Below are 16,667 nucleotides of genomic sequence, written 5' to 3'. Positions count from 1 at the left end.
ATAAAGGACTCTCAAGTATCTTCTCAAGCACCACAGTTCAAAAGCTCAATTCTTTGGCATTCACTGTTTCTTATGGTCCAGATCGCACATCTGTACCTGATTACTGGAAAAACCATAGCTTTGACTCTACAGACCTCTGTAGCAAAGTGAGTCTCTGCTTTTTAATACACTGTGCAGGTTTTTAATAGCCTTTCTTCCTTCCAAGGAGCAAGTGTGTTTTAATTTTGTCGCTGCCGTCAAGGTCCATAGTGATTTTAGAGGCCAAGAAAATAAAATCTGCCACTGTTTCCACTTTTCCATCATCTATATGCCATGAAATGGTGAGACTGGATGCCGTGAATATTGAGTATCTTTTTGTGAATAGTTTTTTGAATGTTGAGTTTAAGCTAGTTTTTTCATCTCCTTTCCTCATCGCAAGGCTCTTTAGTTTTTCTTTGCTTTCTGCTATTAGGGTAGTGTCATCTTCATATCTGTGGATCTTGATACTTCTCCCAGCAATCTTGATTCTAGCTTGGGATTTATCCAGACCAGCATATTGAATGATGTATCTTACATATAGGTTAAATAACCAGAGTGACAATGTATACCTTGTCATGCTCCTGTCCCAATTTTAAATCTTTCAGTTTTTCCATGTCTGATTCTAATTGCTGCTTTTTGACCTACATGCAGACTTGTTAGGAGAAAGGTAAGGTGATCTGGTACTCCCATTTCCTTAAGAATTTTCCACAGTTTGTTGTGGTCCACAGTGAAAGGCTTTAGCATAGTCAGTGAAGCAGATGGAAATGTTTTTTCTGGGATTCCCTTGCTTTCTCTATGATCCAATGAATGTTGGCAATTTGATCTCTGGTTGCTCAAACCAGTTTGTATATTTGGAAGTTCTCAGTTCATGTACTGTTGAAACTTAGCTTAAAGGATATTGAGCATTATCTTGCTAGCAAGTGAGATGAGCACAATGGCATGATAGGTTGAACATTCTTAGGAATTGCCTTTCTTTTGGATTGGAATGAAAACTGACCTTTACCAGCACTGTGGTCACTGATGAGCTTTCCAAATTTGCTGACATATTGAATGCAGCACATTTACAGCCTCATTCTTTAGGAATTTTTAACAGCTCAGCTGGAATTTCATCACCTTCCCTTTCTTTTCTTGTAGTGATGCTTCCTAAAGCCCACTTGACTTCATACTCGAGTATCTGGCTTTATGTGAGTGACCCCAGCAACATCCCTATCCCGGTCATTATGAACATTTTTGTATAGTTCTTCTGTGCATTCTTGCCACCTCTTCTTAATCTCATCTGCTTCTGTTAGGTCTCTGACTTTTCTGTCCTTTATTGTGCCAATCTTTGCATGAAGTGTTCCTCTGGTATCTCCACTTTTCTTGAAAAGATCTATACTCTTTACAATTCTCTTGTTTTCCTCTAATTCTTGCACTGTTCACTTATGAAGACTTTCTTATCTCTCCTTGCTATTCTCTGAAAGTCTGCATTGCACTGTGTATATCTTTCCCTTTCTTTTTTGCCTTTCACTTCTCTTATTTTCTCAGCTATTTTTTAAGTCCTCCTCTGGAAACCACTTTGCCTTCTCACATTTGTTTTTCTTGAGGATGGTTTTAATGACCACCTCTTGTACAATTTCACAAACCTCCATCCACAGTTCTTCAGGCTACCAGACCTAATCCCTTGAATCTATTTTTTATCCCCACTATATAATCATAAGGGATTTGATTTAGGTCATAGCTGAATGTTGTAGTGGTGTTCCTTACTTTCTTCGATTTAAATATGAATATTGTTTGCTTCTGCCTAAGCATTGCTTCCAGATCACAACCCACCACTCCCAGTGAGTGTGGATCAAAAACATACAATTTTAGGACAGTTACCCGGGGTTTGTGCTTGGCTTTTCACATGCTTAGCTATGTGAGCTTGATTAAGTCTCTTGACCTCAGTTTTCTCATCTGGAAAATAGGCACTATGATGATGATTACAGCTTCTAGATTGCATGTGTGCCTGAAAAGAGCAAGTGGCCCTGAGAGGGCTTTCTGGGTTCCTGAGTCTGGAACAAATATGAATTATTCTGCCACCTGGGAGAAGGAAATCTTCTGTTTAGAGGTTATGGCTGCCATCCGCAAGGCTAAATATTGATGTTTCTGAACCCTGATCCAGAACTCTGACTGAGCCTATGCTTCTGTTTTCTGGGCTCACAAAAGAGCTAATTATTACTGTCTCAGATTACTCCCTTCCTCAGCTTTACCAGTCAGCCTTTCCTTGTCAACTGCTTCTCCCCTGAAATCACACTGCAAGGAAAGTTGTAAAAGTTCTTGCTCTCTTGTCAGTTTACCACATCTCCAGCGTAGCAAGAAGTAGCTGTTATGGCTATTTTTCATAGCAACAACTATGGCAACCTGTACAGTCCAATCTCAGCCTGTTAAGTGAATCTTTCCCCATTTGGCCCCTCATGTTTAAATTACCTATAGTTGCCTTAGTAATCATCTTATGCTTCCTGTTTAATGTCAAAATATGTGTGGACCTGATGGAGTTTTCTTTCCCAAGCATAATTCCAACCATGCAATTAAGTAACCAAACATTTAGTCATCTAACTACCCACAGGAATTCACAAAAGCAATCCACCCATCATGCATTTCTTGCTTGCCCCAAAACACCATTTAACTGATCTGCTGAAACAATGTGATACATTGGCATGTACACTCCAGAAGAGACATTTTTTCTCTGGATTTGTTTTCCACCTAGTGCAGAATGTCTACCATAAGCTTGGCCTTCCAGCAGGTGGTCACCTAAATTTTGCAGACTAAGCCCCCTCCAGATTCCTTCCACATCCCTCAGTAAAATTGAGACAAAAGACTCAAAGTTCTCTCTCCTGCAGAAAGCAGTTTTTTTGGTTTTCTTAGAAAACAATATTTGGTAACACATTCAAAATCTTGTGCTCCTTGCCTTGGATTCAAGGACCTGCACCAGAGAATGGGAAGCCTCCCCTTCCACCTAAATCTTTCACCACTCCCACCAGGGCCACAGGCTTGACCGGACCCCAAAGACTTCTGCCTGCTCCCTGATATCTTCTGTACATTAGTTCAGTTCAGTCTCTCAGTCATGTCCAACTCTTTCCTATATCATGGGGTGCAGTATGCCAGGTTTCCCTGTCCGTCACCAACTCCTGGGGCTTGCTCAGACTCATGTTCATCAGGTCGGTGATGCCACCAAACAATTTCATCTTCTGTCTTCCCCTTTGCTTTCTGTCTTTAATCTTGCCCTTCATCAGGGTCTTTTCTAATGAGTCAGTTTTCCCATCAATAGGCCAAAGTATTGGAGGTTCAGCTTCAGAATTGGTCCTTTCAGTGAATATTCAGGACTTTTTTCCTTTAGCATGGACTGGTTGAATCTCCTTGCAGTCCACGGGACTCTCAAGAGTCTTATCCAACACTACAGTTTAAAAGCATCAATTCTTTGGTACTCAGCTTTCTTTATGGTCCAACTCTCACATCCACTCACCATTTCTGGTAAAACCATAGCTTTGACTATACAGACCTTTGCTGGTAAAGTAATGCCTCTGCTTTTTAGTATGCTGTATGGTTTTTCATAGCTTTTCTTCCAAGGAGCTAGCGTCTTTTTTTTTTTTTTTTCCACAACTGTGGTCACTGTCTACAGTGATTTTGGAGCCCAGGGAAATAAAGCCTGTCACTGTTTTCATTGTTTTTCCTGGTATTTGCCATGAAGTCATGGAACTGGATGCCATGATCTTCATTTTTCGATCTTTACATACCACATCAAGACCATCCCAAAGAAAAATAAATGCAAAAGGCTAAATGGTTGCTTGAGGAGGCCTCACAAATAACTTAGAAAAGAAGAGAAGCAAAAGGCAAAGGAGAAAAGAACGACATACTCATCTGAATGCAGAGTTCCAAAGAATAGCAAGAAGAGTTTTTTAAAAAGCCTTCCTAAGTGATCAGTGCAAAGAAATAGAGGAAAACATTAGAATGGTAAAAACCAGAGATCTCTTCAAGAAAATTAGAGATACGGAGGGAATGTTTCAGGCAAAGATGGGCACAATAAAAGAGAGACACAGGATGGACCTAACAGAAGCAGAATATATTAAGAAGAGGTTGAAAGAATACACAGAAGATCTGCACAAATAGATATTAATGACCAGGATAACCACGATGGTGTGATCACTCACCTAGAGCTAGACAGTCCTGAAATGCGAAGTCAAAGGGGTCTACAGAAGCATCACTAAGAGCAAATCTAGTGGGTGTGATGGCATTGCAGTAGAGCTATATCAGATCCTAAAAGATGATGCTGTTAAAGTGCTGCACTCAATATGCCAGCACATGTGGAAAACTCAGCAGTGGCCACAGGACTGGAAAGGTTGTTTTCATTGCAATCCTCATAAAAGGTGATTTTAAAGAATGTTCAACTACCACACAGTTGCACTCGTCTCACATGCTACCAAAGTAATTTCTCCAAGCAAGTCTTCAATGATGCATGAACTGTGAAATTCCATATGTTCAAGCTGGATTTAGAAAAGACAGAGGAACCAGAGATCAAATTGCCAACATTCGTTGGATGATAGAAAAAGCAAGAGGATTCTAGAAAAACACCTACTTCTGCTTTATTGACCATGAAAAGCCTTTGACTATGTGGATTACAACAAACTGTAGAAAACTTACAGAGATGGGAATAGCAGACTACCTTACCTGCCTTCTGAGAAATCTGTACGCAGGTCAAGAAGCAACAGTTAGAACTGAACATGGAACAAAAGACTGGTTCCAATTCGGAAAAGGAGTAGGCAAAGGCTGTATATTGTCACCTTGCTTATATAACTTATATGAAGAGTACATCATGAGAAATGCCCAACTGGATGAAGTACAAGCTGGAATCAAGATTGCTGGGAGAAATATCAGTAACTTCAGATATGCAGAAGACAACACCCTCATTGCAGAAATTGAAGAGAAACTAAAGAGCCTCTTTAGTTGAATGAAAGTGAATTAGGAGAGCCTCTTTAGTTGAATGAAAGTGAATTAGGAGAGTGAAACATCTGATTTAAACTTCACATTCAAAAAATGAAGATCATGGCATTTGGTCCCATTACTTCATGGCAAATAGATGGGGAAACAATGGAAACAGTGAGAGATGTTATTTTCAGGGGCTCCAAAATCACTGCAGAAAATGACTGCAGTCATAAAATTAAAAGATGCTTACTCATTTGAAGAAAAACTATGACAAAATTTTACAATTTTTTTAAAAGTAGAGACATTACTTTGCTGAAAAAGTTCAGTATAATCAAAGCTATGATTTTTCCAGTTGTCATGTATGGATGTGACAGTTGCACCATAAAGAATGGTGAGCAATGAATAATTGATGGTTTTGAACTGTGGCATTGGACAAGAATCTTGAGAGTCCCTTGGACTGCAAGGAGATCCACCCAGTCATCCTAAAGGAAATCAATCCTGAATATTCATTGGAAGGACCGATGCTGAAATTGAACCTCCAATACTTTGGCCAACTGATGTGAAGAATGACTCATTAGAAAAGAACCTGTTACTGGGAAAGATTGAAGGCAAGAGGAGAGAGGATGACAGAGGATGAGATGGTTTGATGGAATCACCGGACGGACATGAGTTTGCCCAAGCTCCAGGAGTGGCCAAGCGAACCCTGGCGTGCTACAGTCCACAGGGTTGCAAAGAGTCTGACATGACTGAGCGACTGAACTGGACAGAACATACCACATAGCAAATACTATTTGTAATGGGCATGTTTCTCCAGCAAGACTGGGGCTCGCTATGGCCCCAAGATATATCCCCAATCAAGTTGGCACCCATGCACAGAAGTCAGTACCTAGCATTCACAAGGCATTCAGTGAGTTCTAATTGCAGGGGGACCTCCATTTTAGTCGACATAAAAGATTAAAGGACACATTTATCCTCCTGCCACTAATAACTCCAAAGTAGGAAGGACAAATGAAAGAGCACTGTTTTGCATCTAATATCTGGCAGCAGAGAACAGATTCCTGACGTGAGGAGCAAGCAAGGAGAGTTCTACAACTGCCCCAACTCTAGAAATAGTTTCAAACACATACATGGAAGTTGTACCTAGGCACAGACAAACAGTCTCCGCAGGAAGAGAGATTTATGACTATATAGTTAGAGTTCACAGGAGAGAGCTACATACAGAGAACTGTAGGAAGGTATAGGTGATACCCTTCCAGTTTTCTGCAGAAAGTTGATTGTATTGGTTTGAATTATAGGGAACAATGCTTGAATCTCAAATTGCACCAAGTCTAATTGTGTCCTCACCCACCAGCATGTAAATTACCCATTTTTAATGTAAATTTATTTATTTTATTTGGAGGCTAATTACTTTACAATATTGTATGGGTTTGCCATACATTGACATGAATTCACCATGTGTATACACGTGTTTCTCATCCTAAACCCCCCTCCCACCTCCCTACATATACCATCCCTCTGGGTCAATCCAGTGCACCAGCCCCAAGCATCCTGTATCATGCATCAAACCTGGACTGGTGATTCATTTCACATATGATAATATACATGATTCAATGTCATTCTCCCTAATCATCCCACCCTTGCCCTCTCCCACAGCGTCCAAAAGACTATTCTATACATCTGTATCTCTTTTGCTGCCCTGAATACAGGGTTATAGTTACCATCTTTCTAAATTACATATATATGTGTTAGTATACTGTATTGGTGTTTTTCTTTCTGGCTTACGTCACTCTGTATAACAGGCTGCAATTTCATCCACCTCATTAGAACTGATTCAAATGCATTCTTTTTAATTTCTGAGTAATACTCCATTGTGTATATGCACCACGGCTTTCTTACCCATTCATCTGCTGATGGACATCTAGGTTGCTTCCATGTCCTGGCTATTATAAACTGTGCTGCGATGAACATTGGGGTACACATGTCTCTTTCAATTCTGGTTTCCTCAGTGCGTAGGCCCAGTAGTGGGATTGCTGGTTCATAAGGCAGTTCTAGTTCCAGTTTTTTAAGGAATCTCCACACTGCTCCCCATAGTGGCTGTACTAGTTTGCATTCCCACCAACAGTGTAAGAGATTTCCCTTTTCTCCACACCCTCTCCAGTATTTATTGCTTGTAGACATTTGGATAGCTACTATTCTGACTGGCGTGAAATGGTACCTCATAGTGGTTTTGATTTGCATTTCTCTGATAATGAGTGATGTTGAGCAACTTTTCATGTGTTTGTTAGATTCAATGCAATCCCTATCAAGCTACCAATGGTATTTTTCACAGAGCTAGAACAAATAATTTCACAATTTGTACGGGAAAAAAACAAAAAACCAAAAAACCTTGAATAGCCAAAGCAATCTTGAGAAAGAAGAATGGAACTGGAGGAATCAACCTGCCTGACTTCACACTCTACTACAAAGCCATAGTCATCAAGAAAATATGGTACTGGCACAAAGACAGAAATATAGATCAATGGAACAAAATAGAAAGCCCAGAGATAAATTCACGCACCTATGGACAACTTATCTTTGACAAAGGAGGCAAGAATATACAATGGAGAAAAGACAGTCTCTTTAACAAGTGGTGTTGGGAAAACTGGCCAATGACTTGTAAAAGAATGAAAGTAGAATACTTTCTTACACCATACGCAAAAATAAACTCAAAATGGATTAAAGATCTAAACGTACAACAAGAACCTATAAAACTCCTAGGGAAAGCATAGGCAAAACATTCTACAACATAAATCACAGCAGGATCCTCTATGACCCGCCTCCCAGAATATTGGAAGTAAAAGCAAAGAAAACAAATGGAACCTAATTAAAATTAAAAGCTTCTGTACAACAACAGAAACCATAAGTAAGGTGAAAAGACAGCCTTTAGAATGCAAGAAAATAATAGCAAATTAAACAACTGAAAAGAACTAATCTCAAAAATATACAAGCAATTCCTGCACCTTAATTCCAGATAAATAAATGACCAAATCAAAAAGTGGGCCAAGGAACTAAACAGACATATCTCCCTAGAAGACATACAGATGGCTAACAAACACGATGGCTAACAAACACGTGTGTCTTTCAATTCTGTTTTCGTTGGTGTTTATACTCAGCAGTGGGATTACTGGGTCGTATGGCCATTCAATTTCCAGTTTTTTAAGGAATCTCCACACTGTTCTCCAGAGTGGCTGTACTAGTGTGCATTCCCACCAACAGTCTAAGAGGGTTCCTTTTTCTCCACACCCTCTTCAGCATTTACTGCTTGTAGACTTTTGGATAGCAGTCATTCTGACTGGCATGAAATGGTACCTCACTGTGGTTTTGATTTGAATTTCTCTGATAATGAGTGATGTTGGGCACCTTTCCATGTGTTTGTTAGCCATCTGTATGTCTTCTTTGGAGAAATTTCTGTTTAGTTCTTTGGCACATTTTTTGAATGTGTCGTTTATTTTTTTGGAATTGAGCTGCAGGAGTTGCTTGTATATTTTTGAGATTAATTATTTGTCAGTTGCTTCATTTGTTAATATTTCCTCCCATTTTGAATGCAGTCTTTTCACCTTGCTTATAGTTTCCTTTGTTCTGCGGAAGCTGTCAATTTTGATTTGGTCCCATTTGTTTTCTTTTTGCTTTTATTTCCAATATTCTGGGAGGTGGGTCATAGAGCATCCTGCTGTGATTTATGTCGGAGAGTGTTTTACCTATGTTCTACTCTAGGAGTTTTATATTTTCTGGTTGTACATTTAGATCTTTAATCCATTTTGTGTTTATTTTTGTGTATGGTGATAGAAAGTGTTCTAGTTCCATTCTTTTACAAGTCATTGGCCAGTTTTCCCAACACCACTTGTTAAAGAGATTGTCTTTTTTCCATTGTATATTCTTGCCTCCTTTGTCAAAGATAAGGTGTCCATAGGTGCATGGATTCATCTCTGGGCTTTCTATTTTGCTCTGTTGATCTATATTTCTGTCTTTGTGCCAGTACCATACTGTCTTGATGAGTGTGGCTTTGTAGTAGAGCCTGAAGTCAGGCAGGTTGATTCCTCCAGTTCCATTCTTCTTTCTCAAGACTGCTTTGGATATTCGAGGTTTTTTGTATTTCCATACAAATTGTGAAATTATTTGTTCTAGCTTTGTAGAAAAAAAAAAAAAAAAAACCTTTGGTAGCTTGGTAGCGTTTCCATTGGATCTATAGATTGTTTTGGGTACTATAGTCACTTTCACTATATTGATTTTTCCGATCCAGTGTGTTGATTTTATAACCTGCAACTGTACCATATTCATTGTTGAGCTTTAGTAATTTTCTGGTGGAGTCTTTAAGGTTTTCTATGTAGAGGATCATGTCCTCTGCAAACAGTGAGAGTTTTACTTCTTCTTTTCCAATTTGGATTCCTTTTATTTCTTTTTCTGTGCTGACTCCTGTGGCCAATACTTCCCAAACTATGTTGAATAATAGTGGTCAGAGTGAACACCCTTGTCTTGTTCATGACTTTAGGGGAAATGCTATCAATTTTTTACCATTGAGGATAATGTTTGCAGCGGTTTTGTCATATATAGCTTTTTTATGTTGAGGTATGTTCCTTCTAGTCATGCTTTCTGGAGAGTTTTTATCATAAATGGATTTTTAATTTTGTCAAAGGCTTTCTCTGCATCTATTGAGATAATCATATGGCTTTTATTTTTCAATTTGTTAATATGGTGTATTACATTGATTGATTTGCAGATGTTGAAGAATCCTTGCATCCCTGGGATAAAGCCCACTTGGTCATGATGTATGATCTTTTCAATGTGTTGTTGGATTCTGATTGCTAGAATTTTGTTAAGGATTTTTGCATCTGTTTTCATCAGTGATATTGGCCTGTAGTTTTCTTTTTTGTGGCATCTTTGTTAGGGGTTGGTAGTAAGATAATGGTGGCCTCATAGAATGAGTTTGTAAGTTTACCTTTGTCTGAAATTTTCTGGAAGAGCTTGAGTAGGATAGGTGTTAGCTCTTCTCTAAATTTTTGGTAGAATTCAGCTATGAAGCCATCTGGTCCTGAGCTTTTGTTTGCTGGAAGATTTCTGATTACAGTTTCAATTTCCATGCTTATGATGGGTCCGTTAAGATTTTCTATTTCTTCCTGGTTCAGTTTTGGAAAGTTGTACTTTTCTAAGAATTTGTCCATTTCTTCCAAGTAGTCCATTTTATTGGCATATAATTGCTGATAGTAGTCTCTTATGATCCTTTGTATTTCTGTGTTGTTGTGGTCTCTCCATTTTCATTTCTAATTTTATTGATTTGATTTTTTCCCCTTTGTTTCTCGTTGCGTCTGGCTAATTGTCAATTTTATTTATCCTGTCAAAGAATCAGCTTTTGCCTTTTTTGACTTTTGCTATAGTTTTTTGTTTCTTTTGCATTTATTTCTTCCCAGATTTTGAAGATTTCCTCCCTTCTACTAACACTGAGGCTCTTCATTTCTTCCTTTTCTAGTTGCTTTAAGTGTAGAACTAGGTTATTTATTTGACTTTTTTCTTGTTTATTGAGGTATGCCTGTATTGCTCTGAACCTTCTCCTTAGCACTGCTTTTACAGTGTCCCACAGGGTTTGGGTTGTTTTGTTTTCATTTTCATTCGTTTCTATGCATATTTTGATTTTGTTTTTGATTTCTTCTGTGACTTGTTGGTTATTCATCACTGTGTTTAGCTTCCATATGTTGGCATTTTTATTAGTTTTTCGCCTGTAATTGAGATCTAATCTTACTGCATTGTGGTCAGAAAAGAAGCTTGGAATGATTTCATTTTTTTTGAATTTACCAAGGCTAGATGTATGGACCAGAATGTGATCTATTTTGGAGAAGCTTCTGTGTGCATTTGAGAAAAAGGTGAAGTTCATTGTTTTGGGATGAAATGTCCTATAGATATCAATCATGTCTAACAGGTCTATTTTATCATTTAAAATTGGTGTTTCCTTGTTAATTTTCAGTTTAGTTGATCTAGCCATAGGTGTGAGTAGGGTATTAAAGTCTCCCACTATCATTGTGTGCCGGAGTCCAGCTCCAGCAGCCAGGGAATCAGCCTGAAGGGGTGAGCGGTGTCTGCAGACAATGATTTATCCTCTGACTCAAAGTACGGAACTACATGTTTATTTCAAGCTTCAGGTTTTCTTTTATACTTTGACCAAAGCATTAGGTCAGAGGTTTGACATTTTTAGTTTCCCTCACCCAGATTTATTGTCTCCAGAAATCATTGTTGTCGTACAGTAGCAACTGTCATACGGTTGCTTCAGTACTTCTCTTAGAACCCGCTTTACTATCTATTATATGCTTATCTTACGTGTCCTATACTTAACTTGTGATTACATTGTAACTCATGCCACATTCCTCAGTTTATTTCTTATCTTTCTAAATCTTGTTTTTCCCTAGCATCTTAAGATAATTATCTCCTAAAAAGGCTTCTGGTTATTCTTAATTATTCCTAAACCCTAAACTCAGCAAACTTCTTTAGCCATAAATATTTCCCTCACAAACAGGTCTCAGAAAACAATCTTTCCCATGGCCTCAAGCTGCGGTTGATGGCCTCATCCTGGAATATTCTTTGTAAAGATCCTTGAACAAATGGCAATGGTTACTTTATAGATTATTTTCTGGGCACAACTGCAGAAGGCTTTGTGCTTTCTCATGATTCTCTCAAGAACAATAAGCACCTTAAAATTGTTTTCAGTCAACTCAACAAAAGAAAGGAAAGAACAAGTCAGAATCGCATGACCTAACTCCTTCATCAGAGAAGGCGATGGCACCCCACTCCAGGACTCTTGCCTGGAAAATCCCATGGATGGAGGAGCCTGGTGAACTGAGCTAGTTCACTTTCATTTTTCACTTTCATGCATTGGAGAAGGAAATGGCAACCCACTCCAGTGTTCTTGCCTGGAGAATCCCAGGGATGGAGGAGCCTGGTGGGCTGCTGTCTATGGGGTCACAGAGAGTGGGACACGACTGAAGCAACTTAGCAGTAGTAGCAGAGCCCTTTTATAAAGGAAAGTGATTTCAATTGACTCTTATCTGTGTGTCCATTAACTATTAACCAAATTTGACAGTTAGGTTTTTATTAACATGTATACACTCCGTTAACAATTTCCAAGTGATGTTACTATTACCCTCTCTGGGTTGATTCCATGAATTTGTACTGGGAAAACTCTTCATATTAATACAGTTAATACCTTTTCGTATTTTTCTTTCAGAATTATGGTTTAAAGGTTGGATCTAGGTTCCTAAATTGAGTCACCCAGCTTGACTCAGGGATCCCTCTTTACAATGCAGTCACCCCTCAAGCTCAATTGCATCAAAATTAATTCTGTAGACTCTGTTATCTTGAATTAAAGTCAGAGCTTTAATATCATATCCTTCTGTCTCGCCTGTCACTTCAGAGCCTTCTTGGATCTCTTTCGTTTTTCATTTCTCTGCTACATTTCACTGTCCATTCCCCCACGCCTCCACCCCAGTTCATCATTTTGCCAAACACTTGCCTTTTCTGAGACAACTTCCCACTGCTTCTCCAACAGTCTGTGCACCCTTTTTCCTTCAGCAAAATAGTGTCCCCCAGTCCTTGGGGATGTGATTTGAAGAGAAATCATAGTGTGAATAAGGTTTAACAGTGTTTTCCTTCCTCTTTAGTTTCTGGCCTGGGCTTTGGAATCATGAGTGGCGTATTTTCCTTTGTAAATACCCTGTCTGACTCCTTGGGACCAGGCACAGTGGGCATTCATGGAGACCCTCCCCAGTTCTTCCTATATTCAGGTATGTGTCTGGTTTGAATGTTCAGACTTCTGGTCTATGGTCATCCCTAGTGGAATTCCCTGGTTTAGGAATTCCAGTGAATAGAAATTTATGTTGTACCTTCTAAAGGCAAGGTACTGTTAGACACTGTGATGAAAGAGACCTAGGAAAGTAAGAATTACAGTTAAGGTATTTTTGAATTTTAGAGTGGATTTAGCTTGTATAAAATTCATTTTTCTGTTACTATACTAATAATTTTGCTGTATAGTTGATATAAGTGAATTTTTATAGGGTTAGGGTTCAGGCACTAGCTACATGCTTTTTTGATTTTTTCTAACAGCATTATTTTTATTTATTATTTTTAACATTTTATTTTTAATTGGAGGACAATTACTTTACAATATTGTGATGGTTTCTGCCATACTTAAGCATGAAACAGCCACAGGCATACACATGTCCCCTCCCTCTTAAACCTCCTTCCCACCTCCGTCCCCACCCCACCCCTCTGTGTTGTCACAGAGTGGGTTTCCTGCATCATGTAGCATGTCCCCACTGGCTGTTTCACATGTGGTAATGTACGTTTCAGTACTGCTCTCTCAAGCCTCCTACCTGCTCCCTCCCTGACTGGGACCAAAAGTCTATTCTTTCTGTGTGCACCTCTTTTGCTGCCCTGCAAATAGAATCATCAGTACCATCTTTCTAGATTCCACATATATGTGTTAATATACAATATTTGTCTTTCTCTTTCTGACTTTCTTCACTCTATTTATGAGGCTCTAGGTTCATCAGCCTTATTAGAACTGACTCACATGAGTTCCTTTTTATAGCTGAGTACTATTCCATTGTGTATATGGACCACAACTTCTTTATCCTTTCACCTGTTGGACATCTAGGTGCTTCCATGTCCTAGCTATTGTAAATAGTGCTGCAGTGAACATTGGGGTACATGTGTCTTTTTCAATTATGATTTCCCAGTAGTGGGATTTCTGGGTCATATGGTAGTTTTATTCCTAGTTTTTTAAGGAATCTCCACACTGTTCTCCATAGTGGCCATATCACTTTGCATTCCCACCAACAGTGCAAGAAAGTTCCCTTTTCTCCACACCCTCTCCAGCATTAATTGTTTGTAGACTTTTTGATGATGACTGTTCTGACTGGTGTGAGATGATACCTTATTGTAGTTTTGATTTGCATTTCTCTAATAACGAGCGATGTTGAGCATCTTTTCATGTGCTTATTAGCCATCTGTATGTCTTCTTTGGAGAAATGTTTGTTTAGGTCTTCTGCCCAACTTTTTGATTGGGTTGTTTTTCTGATATGAGTTGCACGAGCTGCTTGTATATTTTGGAGATTAATCTTTTGTCCGTGTTTCATTTGCTATTATTTTCTCCTATTCTGAGGGTTTTCTTTTCACTTTGCTTGTAGTTTCTGTCATTGTGCAAAAACTTAATTAGGTCCCATTTGTTTATTTTTGTTTTTATTTCCATTACTCTAGGAGGTCAGTCATAGAGGATCTTGCTGTGATTTCAGCCAAAGTGTTCTGCCTGTGTTGTTTTTGTTTTTATTTATTGGCAGTGTAAGGACTAATCTTTATAGTTTGTCATCTTGGCCGCTTTTGGGGATGGAAAGTATAATTTAATCTTGAAATTGAGAGGAAGGAAAACAGTTCTTATTTAATGTGAGGTAATGTCACTTATCTAAAAAATGTGTGTACCATATCTAAAATTGCAACTGTAACAACCCATCTTCCTTGTTTCTTAAGAACTGGAACATGAGCAGGAACTTAGAGTCCCTTGCTCCTCCCCACTCCTCCCCCACAGGAAACTGCGGCCCTGATTTTGTGGTGTTCAGTCCCTGGGTTAGCCAGGTCTGAAAGTTAGGTTTTTAACATGTACAGATGTTTTACTTTGATGCTAAAACCTGGAAGTTTTACCTTCATGTGTGTATCTGAAAAAATATATTTAGTCTTCTTGCTTTTGAACATTTAAAAATAAACTGTACCGTATTCTTTAAAAAAAAAAATAGTTGAGTTCACCTTTATCCAAAGATGCCTATAAAAAAAAGCCAATATATTTCAAACTGCTTTTTCATCCACCAGATGAATATTGTCCCCGTGATACAATGATCACACGTTTAAGAGTTGGTAGTGTACATAATTAGTATAAAATCTCTCCTAAATTACACAAGAATCTATCAAAAAATAGTTTTCTAAAACACCACTGTATTTTTTTTTGTCTTCATAAGCTATATCATTGAAATAAATGACCCCATGCACAGATTCTTTTAATTAAATCATCTTTAACATCTTTATAAAAGTAATTTGTCTTCAAGGAGCTTATCATTTTGGAGGGGGAATAAGACCCCCCCAAAAAGTGATTAATCTCGTCAAGGCAGTTTGAAGTAATAACAGAAAAGATATAAGATGAAAGTGTTAGTCGCTCAGTGACGCTGGACTCTCTGCGACCCCATAGACTGTAGCCCGCCAGGCTCCTTTGTCCACAGAATTTCCCAGGCAAGAATACTGGAGTGGGTTGCCATTTCCTTCTCCAGGATAAGATGAGGTATAACCGAATTTAAAAAATTGCTGCAGTAAAAAGTTGACAGATATCCTGCATGTTACAGTGATCCTCTAACCCAGTGGACTCTCGTTCATCATTTCAGTTTAGGCCTTGTTACCTCCTGTCTAGATTACTACCATTAACCCCCACCTGGTTAGTCTTTCCTCAACACACTTTCTATAGGTATCCATCCTTTATACTGTCCCCAAATAAATCTTCCCTGTGTAAAACTAGGTAAGGGCTTTTCAAGGCCTGCAGGATAAAGTCAAGGCCCTTCACATCTGGCTGCAAGTTAAGGGAAAGGAAAGTATGTTAGTACAGTGGGTCATACTGATTTAGTCGTGCCTCCAACAGAGCAAATTATCTTCCTTTTAAACATCCCATAACTAGAATATTTCTGACAACGTAAAAAAATGATCGTAATAAGGAGTCTTAGTATTTTTTTAGAACTGGAGTACAAGTAGCTAAAATCTGTTAGAATCCAATATAAATTAATAAAACATAGCCAGGAGGGGGTGCTAGAGTTTTCTGTATTTTTCTAAATCAGTGTATTATACTGCTACATAAGCAGTTTTCTTCTTTGCTTCTCAAATAACAGTCTCCTAATGAAATTTATTTTTCTACCAGCTTCTGTCACTAGATGGCGCTAATTCCCTTTAGAGAGCTAGGCTGTTTTTGCAAGATTGACTTAAAAAGATTCTTTTAGAAGAAAGTAAAAAATGTGCAGCAATTTGGTGATAGTATGTGTGACTTCTGTAAATTCAAGAAAAAAAGTGTTATAATATCTTTAGATAATATCTTTAGAGGTGGCAAGAATACACAGAAGAACTGTACAAAAAAGATCTTCATGACCCAGATAATCACGATGGTGTGATCACTGACCTAGAGCCAGACATCCTGGAATGTGAACTCAAGTGGGCCTTAGGAAGCATCACTACGAGCAGAGCTAATGGAGGTGATAGAATTCCAGTTGAGCTTTTTCAAATCCTGAAAGATGATGCGGTGAAAGTGCTGCACTCAATATGCCAGCAAATTTGGAAAAGTCAGCAGTGGCCATAGGACTGGAAAAGGTCAGTTTTCATTCCAATCCCAAAGAAAGGCAATGCCAAAGAATGCTCAAACTACTGCACAATTGCACTCATCTCACACGCTAGTAAAGTGATGCTTAAAATCCTCCAAGCCAGGCTTCAGCAATACATGAACCATGAACTTCCAGATATTCAAGCTGAAATGGCAGAGAAACCAGAGATCAAATTGCCAACATTCGCTGGATCATCGAAAAAGCAAGAGAGTTCCAGAAAAACATCTATTTCTGCTTTATTGACTATGCCAAAGCCTTTGACTGTGTGGATCACAATAAACTGTGGAA

General features: G+C 38.6%; 1 protein-coding gene across 1 annotated transcript in view; it reads left to right on the top strand.

The window, feature by feature from the left end:
- Positions 1–11,929: 11,929 nt before the first annotated feature.
- Positions 11,930–16,667, top strand: part of APH1B (APH1B gamma secretase subunit) — a 34,709-nt gene continuing 29,971 nt past the window's right edge. The window contains exon 1 of the mRNA XM_010840228.1: positions 11,930–12,761. Within this exon, the coding sequence (XP_010838530.1) occupies positions 12,662–12,761 (100 nt within the window). The 5' untranslated portion in view covers positions 11,930–12,661. The remainder of the gene's footprint in view (positions 12,762–16,667) is intronic.

Source organism: Bison bison, unplaced genomic scaffold (genome assembly GCF_000754665.1).
Source record: "Bison bison bison isolate TAMUID 2011002044 unplaced genomic scaffold, Bison_UMD1.0 scf7180017864142, whole genome shotgun sequence".
NCBI classification, from domain to species: domain Eukaryota; kingdom Metazoa; phylum Chordata; class Mammalia; order Artiodactyla; family Bovidae; genus Bison; species Bison bison.
This window is presented reverse-complemented; position numbering and strand designations above follow the sequence as displayed.